Genomic DNA, 17,511 nt, shown 5'->3' on the forward strand with positions numbered 1-17,511 from the left:
GGGAGTATTCTGGACTTGCCGTGGTGGGAGAACTGAGTTCTGATGATGTCTCATAGCCTTGGGTTCTGTTGCTTATGTTCTTACCCTTGCCTCTCATCATCTGATTATCTCTGGTGATTGTTGTCTCTGACTTTGCCTTGTCCCTCCTGCAAGCCTGTGTGTCAGCACTCCTGGGAGACCAGTTCTCTCTGGGAGGAATTTGGGTCTGGAGAGCTGTGGCACAGAGTCAGCTCTGGGGTGCAGATGGAAACCAGGAGGATCCTGTCCAAGGCTGTTCCTTGGTTCCTGTGTCCTGATGGCTCTTGGAGGGTCCCTTTTGGGCCAGGAATTTGGTGCTCACACCTGTGCTCACAGGCTTGTCCAGACTCCTGGGAGACCAACTCTCTCCTGGTGGTATTTGGGTATGGAGCACTATGGCAGGGGATCAGCTCTGGGCGCCGTGGCACAAGATCAGCTCCAGGTACAGACAGAAACCAGAAGGATCCTGTTCCCAGCTGCTCCTTGGTTCCTGTGTCCTGAGGGTTCTGGGGGAGTCCCTCTGAGCAGAAGTGGCGGTCTCATCTGTGCTCACAGAATTGTCCATGCTTCTGGGAGACCAGCTATCTCCTGGAGGTATTTGGGTATGGAGTGTTGTGGCACAGGGTCAGCTACAGGCACAGACAGAAACCAGAAGGATTCTGTCTATGCCACCATATTTTAAAAGACATAACATTTGGCATTGTTTCTGAAGCTCCTCCCTCAAGAGTGTTTTGTATTGGTTTCTGAGTCTTTGACTTATTTTCTGATTCTAATCAATATTTTTGTGTCATATCATTGTCTTTCTGCACATGATTTTGCATCTCCTGCATTGTGTCGGTTTTGTGCTAGCAAAGACCTGCAAAGTCTTTATTAAAACTGTCTTTAACACTCTTACCTGTTATTTTTCTCTTGATTCCCTTTCTTCTAGAACAACACTCATCTCCTTTCTCTCTCAATATAGACCTTCACACACTTCTTACCTTTGTCTGCTTTGTGTGATCTCTTTGTTCTGCTGTGAGTTTTGTGCTGCGGGTAAACATAGGGACTTCGACATGTTACTGGTCTCTGGATTGGAGTCAATGTTTAATAAATTAACTAGTTACTGTTTCTTATTAACACAATCATGACCTGTCAACCTGACTGAATTTAGAATCACCTAGGAGACATACCTCTGTGATGTTTGGTACGATGTAATGTGATAGTTTGATTTAAAAATAGTTCTCGTAGGTCCATAGGGAGAGGCACAATTAGGAAGTGTGATCTTGTTGGAGTACATATGGCTTTGTTGGTGGAGGTGTGTCAGTAGGGGAGTCCTCACAACAATAAAACCTTAACTAAGACATGTTTTTAGAGAGGTTGAAATGAAGAAGACCTACTCTGAATTTGAGTGGTACTATTCAAAAGGCTGAGGTCCTGGAATAAATAAAAAAAGTAAAGGGAAAAGCTCATCTGAGTACCAGCATTCATCTCACTGCCTACATGTGACCAGGCACCTCACACTCCTACCTCCTACCATGGTAGACACAGCTAACATGTCTACCCGCTACAATGGACTACTTCATCCCTTAAACCTTAAACCAAAAACTGTTTTTTTTTTTTTTTTGGTTTTTCAAGACAGGGTTTCTCTGTATAGCCGTGGCTGTCCAGGAGCTCACTCTGTAGACCAGGTTGGCCTCGAACTCAGAAATCCGCCTGCCTCTGCTTCCCAAGTCCTGGGATTAAAGGCATGCACCACCACCGCCCAGCTTTTTTTTTTTTTTTTAAATCAGGTACTTGGTCACAAAAACCAGGAAAAATTAACAATACCAAAAAAATAGTATCACTGAGTAGGGCTGTTGCTGTGATAAAACCTCATGTTGGCAGGCTAAATCCTCACCAATGGCTGTATGCCTTTGTTCTAGTTCCCGGTTTGCCTGGCTTGGGAAGAAGCCATGTGACTTGATCAGACTCGCCGAGGAACCAGTTCTCCCACCTTCTAATCTTAGATCATGATACATGTGTATTCCTTTCAGGAATCTCCAATTAATTTTTAAAAGTGAGTTCTTGCCTACAGGTCGGATGCCATCTGTTGTGATAATCTGTTAAGCTGTGTTGAGTTCCTAGTGGGTGATTGCATTTCTTGCCACCTGCCAGAGTTCTCTGGATTCACGAATGAAAACACACACACACACACACACACACACACACACACACAAACACACAAACACACACACACACACCCTTATATTTTGATATGCCTTAACTAGCTCAATGGCTGGGCCACTCCTGAACTTCCACGTGGCTAACACACTCCTCTCCGATATTCCTGAGTTAATACTTGATAAATCTGTATTTCATCTCTGTTATCCCAGACCCAGTTGAGGGAGTGGCCTCTGGGGCCATTTCACTGACTCTTACATGGCTGGATGATTTCTCTTCTGCAAAGGCTGATTATCTTTGCTTCCCTGTCATGGTCTTGTCCAGGAAATCTAAAAGTTCCACCTCTGTCTCCCTGCCCAGCCATTGGCTGTTAGTAACTTTATTGACCAATCAAAAACCAGTTGAGGACAGGAACCCTCAGGTCCCAGACACATAGGTTCCTGTGTCATTTTAGGGGCAATGTTAAGACAGAGCATTGGAATCAATCCCCAACATGAAGTTTTGAGTTTTGCCTGTTCAGTTTTAGCCTGACATTTCTCTTACCTTTCCTGGCTGTTGCTTCATCCCTTTCTTTTGAAGTGGTAATGCTTATTTAGTACAACTGTATTCTAGAAGTATGTAACCTAGGCTTTGATTTTTACAGAGGTTCATAAATCTCAGAACAGTATCAGGCTTTTGAACAGTGATAGAACTGTTAAGATTTTGGAAGATTTTTACAGAATGAAATACCTTTGTTTTGCATTATGAGATGCCCATGAACCTTTGAAGATCCAGAGTAGAATGATGTGATTTTTTTTTTTTTGATTCTTCAGCTGACAGCAAGAGGGTTTATTGTACACGAGTTACACTTGGCCACAAGAGAACAGAACTAGTCCAGAATGCCAGAGGTCCGGGGCAGAGGGCCAGCGGGACTGGTTTTAGTTGTAAGAAAGGCAGTCATTTTCCTAGGTGATCTCGACGAGGTTGACATTCCAGGTCTACAGAGACTTAGTACCGACAGCAGCATACAGTCCCAACAGCTTGTCCCTGGTGTCCCGAGCCTTCGGCATCCCTCACTTCTGCTCCCGCAGGCTTCGTGGGTGCACAAGCTGGGGTTCTACTTGGACCTCTGCCTCATCTTTCTTCTCTTGCGCTTCAGCCTGCACATTCTCTTCTTCCGCCACTTCGCTCTCATGGCGCAGGAGTCTCAAGGAAGATGGCGCTAAGACCGAGCGAATGATGTGATTTAAAAGTGTGTTTGGGTGTCAAGTTGACAAGGGATACACTTGTAATGACTAATCTACATTGCCAACTCTATTGCATTTAGAATCACCTAAGAAACATTTCTTGGTTTGTCTGTGAAGGTGTTCCAGAGGTATAACTAATGAGGAAGATATACCCTTAATATGAGTGATATCACCTCTTGGTGTAGCATTATGGATTCAGTAAAAAGAGAAAAAGAAATTCAGTTAAATACTAGCATGAATCTCTTCCTCAATGAATGATTCTGGACACTAAATGACCTGCTTCCTCACAAGCCCGTCACTACTGTAAGAGCAGCTGTTATCACCATGACCTGCCCATTATGATGGACCACTGTCAAACTGTCTCTAAAGTGACAGCAGCTGTGAATACCATGACTCCCTGTGATCATATGTATATACTTGTGCCAGGGAGTGGCTTTATTAGGAGGTGTGACCTTGTTGGAGTAGGTGTGTCACTGTGGGTGTGGGCTTAAGATCCTCACCCTAGCTGCCTGGAACTCAGTCTTCTGCTAGCAGCTTTCAGATGTAGAACTTTCAGCTCCTTCTGCACCATGTCTGCCTGGATGCTGCCATGTTCCTGGCTTGATGATAATGGACTGAACCTCTGAACCTGTAAGCCAGCCCCAATTAAATGTTGTCCTTATAAGAGTTGCCTTGGTCATGGTATCTGTACACAGCAGTAAAACCCTAAGACATCCCCCTCCCCATTATGATGGACCACACCTTCAAACTGTCACTATAGTGAGAGCAGCAGTGATCACTATGGCTTCCCCATTATAAAGGACCACACCTTCAAACTGTCTCTACAGTTGTTATGCCAGGAAGCATTCATAAACCCCAAAAGACCACCAAGGAGATGATTCCAATGTAATCACATAGGGTCTCTTTATTCAAGTTCGAGATTAGGCTCCCTGCCAGCCAATCCTGATACAGCAGAAAGAAAGGGGTATCTAGCCTGGTATGCATTTGATTTGATGGGGGGGCACATTATGGCCTTTAACATAATTGGCTGGTGCTGGGAGCCAAACCATAAACTTCTGTTTTCCTCCTGATTGGCAGTTGTTAGGAAGTGAAGTGTTAGGGACAGGCTTGTAACCTGGGGGTGCAGACTTGTTGGGGGAATAACCTGGAAATTGGTGCTAGGTACTAGCCTGTGTTCAGCCTTAGGTCAGGTTCTCTTAAGATGGAGTCTGAACACAAAAGATTTGGTATCTCATTCCACCCTTTCTCTGGTGAATAGAAGGCCCAAGCATGGGGCTTCCTGAAGTTATTATTATATTTTAGAGGGGGTTAGGGTTGTCATCACTCAGTCCTCGTGTTGTCTCTAGGACTTTGGTAGGGACCCCAACAGTGGCAGACAGGAGAGAGTCCTGAGGCTGAGTTTTCCTCCTGTTGGTCAGGGTCATCTTCAACTGTAAATGGGTATGTGAGTTTATGCTGCAATTCCATGACCTTTCGAGATATGAGATGTGGATCTGTTTTATAGAGAGCATGACATTTAGGCCAAACATGTTTATGAGCCCACTAGACACCTTTGAGATCATCTAGCAATCGGTGATCCTCCAACTCAGCGATTGTGGGTCCCAGTTCTGGAAGGCTTCCCACGAAGATCTCTGGCCTGGCCAGGTGTGGAGGTTCAGGCCAAGGTGGATGGAGTGCAAGCAGGGAGGGGGAACTGCCTCTGCTGCCTCCACGGCTGCCTCTGCCCGAGTCTCCATTGTTGCCACCCAGTTACTCCCAGATGCTGCATCTGTCGCTCTGTGCTGAGCTGGTGAGAAGCCAGCTAGCTAGCAGGGAGCACAGGAAGGGTCATGAATGTGCTTTGGGAGAGCAGATATCTTCCCAAGTATTACAGCTCTTGCAACAGAAACTCTTGGACAAGAGGATGATTCTCACACACATCTTTACTTCTCCCGAATAGGGTTCTTATATACAGTTTTGGGGTGGGTTAGGGTCTAGCAGCAGATAACCTCTATTGGCTTGGTGTGAGAGCTTGGAGATACTGTATATACATGTGGGAGAGCCTGAGGCACTCTTCCTATGTGACTGATGGTCATAGACCCCCCCTGTGGGAGGGGTTGTGGAGGACTGAAGCTAAGTGAGAGGAACTGGCAGGCCAAGGAGCACCACCAACTCCTATCATTCCTTTAGGGTCTCCGGAGTTAGACGCAGACTCAACTGGGTACCCCGTTGCCTCTCATAGTTCACCACCCAACAAGCGATGACCTCTGCCTGTATGTTAAGAACAATGTGGGGTGGTATCTCAAACATGATTTAAAAAGAGATGAATTCTATCTGGTAAGGGTAGTTTCATACCTGGTAGAGAGTGAAGGGAAGGAGAGTTACTCAGTCATCGCCAGTTTCTTAGATCAGTTTAGTTAAGGTCTCTTTTAGGGTTTTATTTTCTCTGCCTGTCTTGAACTCTGGGGTATCTATGTTTAATAAAGTTTCTATTCAATCCCCAGAATATTGGATAGTATCTGACTTACCTGAGATACAAAAACTGGTCCATTGTCTGACCCTATCATCTGAGGAAACCCATATCTTGTCAGTATGTCTTTTAAGAGTTTCTTTGTCACCATGGATATAGTTTCATGTTTGATGGGGAAAACCTCAGTCCCCTGAAAAGGTATCTATACCAGTAAATATTCATGTCTAAATTTTCTGTTTTAACCTTTGTGAAGTTTGTCACCCAGTAGACTCTAGGCTTTGTGTCTCTGAACCTATTACTGGGGTTCTTCTCATTAGCCACTGTATTAATTAGCTGGCAGGCTTTATAGTTCATGACGATCTTAGCTACCTTTGAGTTGACATTGCTAATCCTGATATTAGCATGTTGTATCAAATCCTGGATTCTCCAGACGCCCATGTGGGAAGAGCAGTGGATCTTCTGAAGTATGCAGTCCCATTTCTTCTGGCACAATGAGTTTTCAGTCTGTTGTTCTCTACCATTCATCATAACATTGGGACATGGACAGATTTCTAGTGCAGGTTATGTCATCTTTTGAATACTTAAGGTGGTCAGGGAGCAAAAGATACCCTGGTAGTAGGGAAGTCGAGGGCAAGTGAAATTGCTGCCCTCTGAAACTGGGTCCTTCTCTCTTTGGTGTCCTGAGCAGTGGATGAGGTCCTGGGTTAGCTCTAGGCATTTTTGTTTGGGTTGCTGTCACCACCAGGAGGTCATTTGTAAACTGTTGAAGAGACTTTACCTTCAGGTTTTAGCTAGAGAGAATGTTGAGCTCTGTTAATTATAAGGAAGCTGGTGGGTTTCTCCTCTATTTTTAGGATTGCCCAGGGCATCTTTTTCTTTTTCAAGTGTGTGCATTTCTTATCTTTAGGGCCCCCTTACCTCTTTTTCTAGAAGTGACATTGTTTTAGATGTCTCCAACACAGGTAGGCCTCTGGCCCGGTGCAGGTGCCTCAATAAGCACATTGGTTTCTAGAAGCCATTTGTTTCAGACTTCTCTTACAGTTCTCTGGTTTGGCCGTAGCTGTCAACAGGGTCCTTGCCAGATTGTGAGTCTGTTGCCTCTGCTCTTTCACCTGTTTTTCCTGCACTTTTTTTTATTAAACATTTTCTCTGCCATTATCATTAGGTCTCTCAGACTTCTTTTTCTTAACCTCTCAACCTTCTGGAGCTTTTAAAAAATATCTGGTGCTGCCCAACTGCTAAAAGCTAGAGTTACTGCTGCTTTCACTTTGGAATATCTCCATGACCCTTTTTAAACAAAGTTGTGGAACTCTCCTTATTCCTCTGACTAATATCTTATGTACCTTTGGCTAAATTGGGGCACTGTCTTACAGCTGCTTTGAGGCCTGCCAACACAGACTGGAGGTAAGACTTAGAGTCTTTCCTTACCTTTGGTAGTGTTGAAGTCCCGATCTGGGTTTAAGGGAAAGCCAGCCTCAGTAGCTGCCTGGTTGCTGGTGGGTTCCCCTGTGGGGCCAAGAACCAGTTTCCTGGTCTCTGCCTGGATTCTCTCTCTCTTTTTCTGTGGTGAAGAGAACCTGCAAAAGCTGCTGCCAGTCATCCCAAGTGTGCCGGTGGATGTAGAACTGTCTCAAAGAAATTAATTACTGAAAAGGGGGAGTTCTGAGTTCTCTAGTTATAAAGGTCACCAGTGGCAAAGGGCCAATAGTGATGAGGTTGGTTTCTTTGATTATCGACTGCCCCTGCTGTGCAGGATGACAGACTCAGGCTCTGGAGGCAGCTCCCTAATGGCTTTGTGTCCTTGCAGCAGCTCTCCTCGGCCTGCAGTGGGGCTGCCTGTGGCAGAGTTGTCTTTCCTCCTGGGGAGTTCCCTTATGGTGGGGCTGCTTGTTTTCTAGGGAGAAAAAGTTTTCTTAATGGTGACTGAAAAATTCTGTTTCCTAGTTTTAACATGGTGGAGTTGAAGGCGTCTGTCCTATGTTAAATGTCCATCTGAAAGTTGCCCCATAACATATAGACAACAAAGACAAAAACACAAGAAAAATTTGTCTTTTTCTTTCTATCAGGCAGGAACGAGGAACAACCAGCAGGTGGCGGTCATACACAAAAAAGAAACCTGTCCCTTTCTGTCTGGAAGGAACAAAAGTAACCAGATCAGTGGGCACCCCTGTCTCTCTGAGCCCATGCCCACCTCAGATGAGGACTCAAAATGTCTTCTGGTGCCCTGTGGCTACAGTCCCCTAGCACATTTGCTTTAATGGGGTATGGCCATAGATACAGATATAAGGCCTTTTTTTTTTTTCAGAACAGAATTACAAATGTGGCACCACTCAGATTTTAAAAACAGACAAAAGACAGGAATTACCTTACAGAAACACATGGACAGACTCACAGACTCAGACAGATATTACTGGTGTTGAAACCCTCTGGGTCAAGTCCTGGAGGCCTTGGAGTTCCCAACCAGTGCACCAAAATGTTGTTTCAGGAAACATTCATGAACTCCAAAAGACCACCAAGGAGCTGATTCTGATGCAGTCGCATTAGGGTCTCTTTATTTAAGCTTGAGCTTGGGCTCCCTGCCAACCCTGACACAGCAGGAAGGTGGAGCCCTGAGCCTAGTTTCAGGCAAGGATTTATAGAGGCAAAAAAGGGGTATCTAGCCTGGCACACATCTGATTGGGGGGCCATTATGGCCTTTAATATAATTGGCTAGTGCTGGAGCCAAACCATAAACTTAACTTCTGCTTTCCTCTTGATTGGTGGTTGCTAGGGAGTGAAGTGCCAAGGGTGGGCTTGTAACCTGAGAGTGCGGATTTGTTGGGAAGAACCTGGAGACTGGTGCTAGATGCAGGTTTTGTTGTGGGGTAGCCTGGAAACTGGTGCTAGGTACTGGCCTGTTAGTTTATTTGAGTTCAATTTTAGGTCCGGTTCTCTAAGATGGAGTCTGAACTCAACAGATTTGGTCTCTCACAGTGAGAGAAGCTGTGATCACCATGACTTCCCCATTATGAGGGTCCACACCTTCCATCTGTGAGCCAGAGTAACCCTCCCTCATGTTGCTTTGGTCCGATACTTTGTCCTAGCACAACAGCAACCATTAAAGAACTAAAAAGGAACATGTGTTTCTCAGAGGGTTCTGCATGTGGCTACAGGTTTATCTGCCAAATTAATCATAAAAAATTTCCTCATAAGCCACAGCTTTTCAAAATGCAGAGATAAAGTGATCTTGGGGTACCTGTTCCCAATTAATGGATTTAAACATAACCTCTGCACTTCAGACTCAGGGAGCATTGTGGAAGAGGAGAGGAAAGATTGTAAGAGACTAGGGACCAGGACATCTGCTGCAAAGTAGTTTCTTCCAAAATAAATAAATAAATAAATAGAACATAAAGTGCAGGGAGGGGTGGGGAGGAGTTGTGGGGTGGAGTATTTGGGAAACGATTATGTGGTTTGGAGAGATGACTTAATGCTAATTTTACTTGCGAATCTTCCAGAAGACCAGCGTTTGATTCCCACATGGCAGTTCACAACTATCTTTAATTCCAGGCCCAGGAGATCCAATACCCATTTTTGCTCTCTGTAGGCACCAGGCACATATGTGGTATACATACATACATGTAAGCAAAATACCCATAGGCATATAATAAATACAAAAAAGTAAAATACACTGTATACGATTTTCTAAGAATATATGTGTGTGAATATATATATTCATATATATACACACATATATATTTTCTATTTTTAAATTTTATTTTATGTATGTGAATACACTGTCGCTGTCTCCAGACACATCAGAAGAGGGCATCTGATCCCATTACTGTTGGATGTTAGTCACTATATGGTTGCTGGGAATTGAACTCAGGACCTCTGGAAGAACAGTCAGTGTTCTTAACTGCTGAGGTATCGCTCCAGCAAATGAATTTTTATTATAATACTTTCAAGTAATTTTAGATTGATATAAATCAAACAGCTTAATACTTTATAAACCAATTTCTTTGCTATCTGTTTAAATATTATTTAAATGCTTACAATTAAAATTTCACATGCTAATTTTTGTTCTTATAGATTTATGGAAGTCTTAAAAATAACAGGAAAGAAGTTAGATGAATGTGAAAATAGAGAATTACATTTTTATGAAGATAGGACAAACAGAACATTTGAAATGCTACAACGTGAGGTAATTTTTTTTTTTATTGGATGATTTATTTACATTTCCTATGCTGTCCCCTTACCCCATCCCCCACCACCCCCTCGGAACCCCCAATCCCCTCGCCCCTCCTCCTTCTTCTCTGTGGAGGTAACCTCTATCTACCCCACCTCCCACCTCCCCACCCTCAAAATTCCCACCCCTTGGGGCATCCAGCCTTCATGAGGTCAAGGTTCTCTTCTTCCACCTATGCCCAGCAGGGCCCTCCACTTTTACATATTCAGCTGAAGCCCTGGATCCCCCCCTAAGTGCTCCCAGGCTGGTGGTTTAGACCCTGGGAGCTGTGGTTGGTTGGTATTGTTGCTCCGTGAGGTAATTTTAAATCAGTTGCAAGACCTAAAATCTTTTAATTTGGGAAAACATAAAACTTCAAGTTTTTTGTCTATTAAGTATGTAAAAATAAAAAATATTATTGAGTGTGTACATAGTATGTGTGTGTGTGCGCATGTGTGTGTAGATGGTGTGTGTGTGTGTGTATGTGTGTAGATGGTGTGTGTAGATGGTATGTGTGTGTGTGTGTGTGTGTGTGTGTATATGCTATGTGGAGGTCAGAAGACAACTCTGTGGAGTCAGTTCTCTCCTTCCACATCTGTGTGGGTTCCTGGGGTTGTTCTGATGTTGTCAGGCTTGCAAGTAAATACCTTTATAGGTGACACCAGCTGCTGTACAGCAGGATGACCATGGGTGAGTGAGAGGGTGTAATGCACACCTCTGGGTCTACTTATGCAAGAGGCCCTCAGATAACCTATCCAGGAGGAGACTGAGAAGAGCCAGATTATACACTGACTAGGCTGAAGGCAGTCAGACAGGGTTTAACAACAACAACAACAACAACAACAACAACAAACCACAGCAACTCTGCCCAGTAAGCTCACCTCTAGTGTAGGGGTGCCAGGACCAGTCTGTCATCATAAGGGAATAATCTCAGAGCTGCTGCACCCGTAGGGTGCTGCTTAACCACATTTGGCCTACCTCCTGACACATACTCTTTCTTGTATATTGCTCCATTTGCCTAGCCTTACATCCTGGAACTTGATGAGAGTGCTGTTTGGCTAACATGGTGATGCTCATGGAAAAGCAGGGCTTATGAATCCTTTGTCCACGCACTACTGTCTTTCTGAAACTGTATGCAGGCGCCATCACAGCGATACATGTTGTTTTCTGGTTCTTTTATTTCCCGTTTCTGCACACTTCATCCATGTTTCCTAGACTGCTTTCTGTTCTTGTGGTTCCCCCATCTTCTTGTCTTTCGTGGAATCCGTTCACTAGCTCCCCAACATGACTGTGTTTCCATGGAAGTCCTGGAAGTCAGCCTTTCTAACAAGTCATCTTGGTAGTTCAGATGCTAATAAAATAGCAAACTTAGATTTGCAAATCAAAGTCTAAGGTCAGTTGAGTGCCATTTTCACAACAAAGATGATTGATGTAAAGAGTATATAGTTCTGTGATTCCTGGTGACTTCTGAGAATTTCAACAGGCAACTCCCTAAGATTCTGCTATAGATTTTAATAAGTTATAACTGCATTTGTTAAAATTGCGTGTTGATTTTGTATTAGACTATACACAGCCTAAATTCATCATTACAACTGTATTTTTCTTCATGTAGATCAATTATCTTAAAGATACATGGGAACCTATACATTGCAAATATCTACATCAAGATATAAACATTCAGTTGACTGAGCAAGAATTGTTAAAAATAAAAACAGAGCAAGAGAATTATGAACACCTACACGAGACTCAAGGAAATGTGGAAAAGGAAGTGCTAACCCTCAAAGGGCTGGTTCAAGAGAGTATGGTAAGTCAGGGTCAGTTAAACAGTGGGAAAGGAGACCCAGGCAGGAGGAAGGCATAATGGTGGAGGCATGGAACATTAGTCTGATTGCATATAACATGCTTAGCTTCATTTCACTGAGGATTACATTTTGGATAATTCTGTTATGTTTCTTCCACTTTTCTAATAGCAATTTGATTTGTATATTTCTGGAAGGCACATGATCTAAGTTCCTCCCTTTAAAAAAATCCAGTTTCCATCATTATATTGTAATGACTATTGTTTTGAATCATTTGCTTTTTTTTAATAATTTATTTTTTCTCAAATCGTAATTCATTGACACAGGGGTTATAAACACAGAAAAGCAGGATGTGGGGAAGGGAATGACACTGGAGTGTGGGTGATCAGGAGGAATACAGATATCATCAGAACCGGGTATCGGCTGGGTGAAAGTTCAGGGGACAAGTCACTATGACTCTGCCTATGACTCGCTTGTCCTTATCTAAGTTGGTATTGTCTGCCAAGGCTACCTATTTACAAGGTCTATGACTACTCAGGCTTTCCACAAAAGCTGCCTGTTTACATTAGCATATAGTCATCTGTTTCAATGTTTTTCCACTGAGACCCAAGACTTGGTGTTAGTATACATGTATGACAGGCCTATTGCTAATTTTAGGCCTATGGCTGAGTTTAGGCCTTCAGTGTGTAAGCTGTGACATCTGCCCCTGACATCTCCTCCCTTCTCTAAGTATAGAAGGGCTGTGGCAATTCTAAACTTGCGAAGGCGGAGATAGAGGCCTGACCTCCAGTATTTGAAGGGGACCTTGTAATGGCTCCAGTCCCCCTGGCGTTGTCCAGTGAAGCATGAGGGCCATACCCATCTGGATGTCTTTTTCCTGGAGAGGGGATACTTTTGACATCAACCCCTGAATCGTTTGCTTTTAAAGCTAGTTTGTATATACAAAGGCTAGTGTGGATTTGTCCTTAAGTTATGATGTTCAAGTTTTAAATTTTTGAATGGTTCCATCAACTAGAGTTATTTGGAAACAGGAGTACTAAAATGAGCATGGTTCTCAGCTGAGGCCATAACTCAGTGGCAGGGAACGCAAGCTGCATGTACAAGCCTCCTGATTAGATTTCCTTCAGCACCAAAGAAAACCAAAAGAAGAGTCAGTTGTATTTCTTGACACACATGTAATGCATTTTTGTAGAACTGAAGATAAATATTCTCAGGTCCAGAATGTTGTATCACATCTTTAAAATCACTGTGTGATTCATGAGGTTTTGGAGATACATACGCCATACTCACTTTGGCGTATTTAACTTAACTTTATTAAACTTTATTTTAAAATAACTTTTAGTTATTTTAAAAACATTTACTTTTAATTTGTTTTAGACACAAGCAGAAGAGGAAAAAAAATTAGAGAAAGTAAGAGAGAAAAACAATGATTCACGAATGAGTCAAATGATTCTCAGAGTCGAAAGTTTAGAATCAAGACTCCCTGAGATAAAAAGTCGTGTGAATTCTACAAGGAGAGAAGTGAAAAAACGCAAACAACTCTATGTAGAAGAAAATAAAAGTAGAAAATCACTTTCTAATAAACTAAGCAAGTAAGTCAAAATAGTAATGGAAAATAATTCAGCTCACTCATTGGTCTAGTAAAACAGGGTTTTTAGATTAGTAGGGTATGAGTGTTAACTGCAAAATAAACTTTGAAAAATAACGGTGGAGAGTGAACTGCACTTAATATGTTAGTCTGTAAGGGTCTCTATTTCTTCTCAATTTTCTAAGTTTGTTTTTATATTGTAGATGCCACTTTTATATTCTCATATGGCCAGCTTGCTCTATTAGTCATTTTTTGTTGTTGTTTGAGACAAGGTGTATGTGTAGTTCTCACTGGCCTGAAATTCATTATATAGATGACTCTGGCCTTAAACTCACAGAGATATGCCTGTCTCTGCCTCCCAAGTGATAGGATTTAAAGACATGCCACCACACCCAGTTTCATTAGTGTTTTTGAATACCTACATTTTAATATAAATACTTCTGGTTCCTCCACAGAAGTCTTAAGAAGCTTATTTGTGGAAGATTGCAGCTTCAACCCAGATGGGTGAGGAGCAGCAGTAATACTGCCATGCTTGGTCATGGTATTAACCAGTGTCCGCTGCATCTGCAGTCAGCCTTCTCCTTACACTTTCCTCTTTCCTTAAAGACAAACTCAAACTCATGAGAAAGGATTAAAACAGGAATAAGTGGATCTGTAATTCACAAAGAGGTTAAAGTAATTCCTTTGTTAGTACAAGAGGCTGTGTTCAATGCAGAAAGCACAGGACCCAACTCTTACGGCTTTGCAATGAGATCATGCAAAGGTTTATTTATTTACTTTTTTTAAATGTGTGTGATGTTTTCAGAAAACAGGATCTTTTGTCAAGTTCTCTGGGGCAACCCAGGGTAATGGCAGTAGCCTATATTGTTTTGGAAACCTCTTGGATCCCACTAATGAAAATTTAAAGAGATGTTTCCCAGGCTTGGCATTGGGGGTTTTGTTAGATAGTCTGTGACTACTGCAAGAGTATCCATTCTTTTTGATCACCTTGTTGGCTATTTCCACTTCCCCAAAAGATGCAGCTTTGACTTATTGCTTGGGGATAAATCTTAACTTATGCATCAGTTGCCTTAGTTATGGTTTCCATTTCTGTGACGAGACACCATGATCAAGGCAACTCTTACAATGACAGACGTTTAATTGGGGCTGGCTTACAGTTTTAGAGGTTCACTCCATTATTGTCATGGCAGGGATCATGGCAATGTGCAGGCAGACATGGTATTGGAGGAGCCCAGACTTCTACACCTTGAAGACTTAGAAGAAACTCACTTCTGAATACATTCAGGAGGAGGCTGTCTTCCACACCGGATGGAACTTGAGCGACAAGATCTCAAAGCTTACCCCCACAGTGACACACTTCCTCCAACAAGGCCATACCTCCTAATAGTGCCACTTCCTGTGGGCCAAGTATTTTTAAACCACCACATAGGTTATGGACAAAGCTCACAGATGGTGAACATAGAAGACAAATGATTTCAAGGGGCACACACACACACACGCACAGGTTTACTATCCACAAGGGTTTCTGGCTTTTGTTTAGTTCTCATTAATTGCATATATTTAAGGAGCACAATGTCGTATATCGACATATTTACTTATAGGGCACTCTAAGCAAACTAACATACCCACGATTTCACATAGTTTACCTTTAGGAGTACAAATAGTTTTACTGTCATCTTCAAGGGTCTTGTAAGATCATCTTCAGGGATCTACCTTCCAGAAAGTAGACCAGTGCTACCTGTGAAGTTATGACTCCCTGATAACCAGTTCTTCCTCTCAGACTTCTTTTGTATTAGTAGTGAGGAATTCCTCTGGGAGTAGATGTACTTCATTCACAACAATTTTAAATTTTTAATTGTTGTTGTTATTGTGTATAGTAGGTATGCTCTGATACATTTTCAGCTCAGAGACTATGTAATGGGACATTCTGATTATTCCTATAGCCCTTTTTTTTCAAAGTAAAGCAAGTCATTTAAAAGTTGTTTAGGAGAAAAATGAGATGCTAAATTTGGACTTGTTGTAATCTTCATAGGAGAATGGAAAAGCTAGAGGTGTCTAAAACAAAGCTTATTCGGTTGAATGAGCAGAAGACGACCTTGGAAACTATTCTGAGTTCACTGGCTGTTCGAAAGTGCCTTCATGCTGCCAAGTTTAATCCTGCTGTGGGACACTATCCCAGGTTTCCTTCAAGAGATGCCTCATTTCTTCCTACCTCAGAGCCTCAGCCTGGTTTTGAGAGTGTGAGGAAGGGCCTGTACAAGGTTAGTAAAGCTGTCTTCTACTTCTTTGGGAATTTTCAGTTTCTAAAATAATACTTATTTTTAATTTGATAGAATGCTGAGTTGTTTTATAGGCTGATGCATGTTAAGTAAAAATTACAATAATCTTTTTTTTAAAAAATAAAGTTCTTTAATTTTAATGAGTCACTAGAGCTTGTCTTTTCAAAAATACTTAGTTGTTGGTTTTTGTTGGATGGTTTCTAGGAGTGATCTGTAAGACTATTGTAGGGCCAGTTTCAGGTTCCATAGAGAGATTGCATTTCCATTGTTTGTCTCTCAGAGTATGAACACAGTGTATTTCTACTTTTCTGAGACTCAATGACAGCCAGTTTAAGTTTCATTTTTTTCTTTCCCCCTTTTTTTAAAAAAAGAGATAAGATCTTTTAATGGAGAAAAATGGAGCTTTTATAGCTTTAAACTGACACGGGCACAAGTGAACAATACAAGTGACCTCCCATTAGTTTAGCCCTTATAAGATATATATTGCAAACTGCATTTTCTGTCAGCAGCACTATAGCACATAATTGACCAGTCACCCTCTTTCTACAGAACCTGCCCTGTTCTTCTGTAACATAGTCATTCAGGCCACACAGTTTGTCTTCTCAACTCTTCCTCTTTACTTGAAAACTCATTTTAGTTGGAAAATAAGGAGAAAAAGCACAATCAGTCTTCTCTAGAGGTCCCCACCCCCATGACAAATGAAACAAAACTGTCTCAGCATATCTGGTTAAAGGAGATATTGGTGTTATACCCAAGTGCTGGAATTGGCTGTCTACTGTGAAGGACTCTTAGGTGACTTTGAATCTTTTGACTTACCAAGGATGAAAGGTAGTGGAGGAAAAGTTCAGGGGTGGGATAGGGAGCAAATCAGCGATAGAAGCTATGGAAGGAGATGGCCAAGGAAAAAGCAGGACCAAGTGTCTGAGTTCTGTTTGTACCAGTCTGAATACCAGTTTTTTTAAAAAAATAGTTTTGTAGATTGTTTAGCCTTATGATGCTGGTACTGAGGCTTTTGATAATTTATAAACTTGGTTCATTGCCATAGAAACAACATTCTTTTTATAGCAGTGTATAGACACTGCGGATGAAGAACCATTTCCAGCAGACCATTTAGTTTTCTTTGTACATATATGTAAAAAAAATGTGTTCTCTGGCTCTCTGGCTTACAAATAAGGTGGAATTCTCCCATCTGGATGTATGGACCACACATTCAGAGATGAGTCCCATCTGAGGAAAAAAAAAACTAAAAGGGGAAGTTCTAGAGACAAGGTTAAGGATTAGCTTTCTTTCAACTTTTTGAGAATGATGCAGAGGCATTTGAAAAAGTTTCAGTCAAGTACCAGGTAAGCTGCTGGAGTCATCATGACACAGGGTCTCAGCTTCATGGAGGAAATAGGCTTTGGAGAGTGGATTGAGAGACTTATAGTGACTCTTGGTGACACTACAATGGTCTTCCTGGTGATGCATCTATGAGATGAAAGTCCAATCTAAAGGATGTACTGGGAAATGTGGGGCTGAAATCTAACAATAAAAGTGACTAGAATTCCTTTGTTTATTTAATGCTTGCATGACCTTTTAAGTAGTTTCACACTAGGGCTAGTGGTAGAGTAACAAATGAGGGGAAAATACAGAAGAGTGTAAAAAAGGAAAAGGAAAAATAAGAGGGTGACATGATCAGAGCTTCATGGGAAAGAAATCATCCCACCCAGCTGGAAACACACAGGCTTCTGTCCACTGTCTAAGACGGTTGACACTCATGGGGATGAGTAAGAGAAGCTGAAACAAGGAATGTTCTAAAACATCATAGTC

The 17,511-nt window shown here is 42.1% G+C and overlaps 1 protein-coding gene across 1 annotated transcript in view; it reads left to right on the top strand.

The window, feature by feature from the left end:
• The window catches only part of LOC114637764 (ankyrin repeat domain-containing protein 26-like), a 32,714-nt gene extending 17,232 nt beyond the window's left edge, over positions 1-15,482 (top strand). The window contains exons 5-7 of the mRNA XM_028786023.1: positions 9,901-10,012; positions 11,649-11,840; positions 15,456-15,482. Coding sequence (XP_028641856.1) covers positions 9,901-10,012; positions 11,649-11,840; positions 15,456-15,482 — 331 coding nt within the window. The remainder of the gene's footprint in view (positions 1-9,900; positions 10,013-11,648; positions 11,841-15,455) is intronic.
• Positions 15,483-17,511: the final 2,029 nt, after the last annotated feature.

The sequence above is a fragment of the Grammomys surdaster genome, unplaced genomic scaffold (assembly GCF_004785775.1).
Source record: "Grammomys surdaster isolate TR1022 unplaced genomic scaffold, NIH_TR_1.0 125428, whole genome shotgun sequence".
NCBI classification, from domain to species: domain Eukaryota; kingdom Metazoa; phylum Chordata; class Mammalia; order Rodentia; family Muridae; genus Grammomys; species Grammomys surdaster.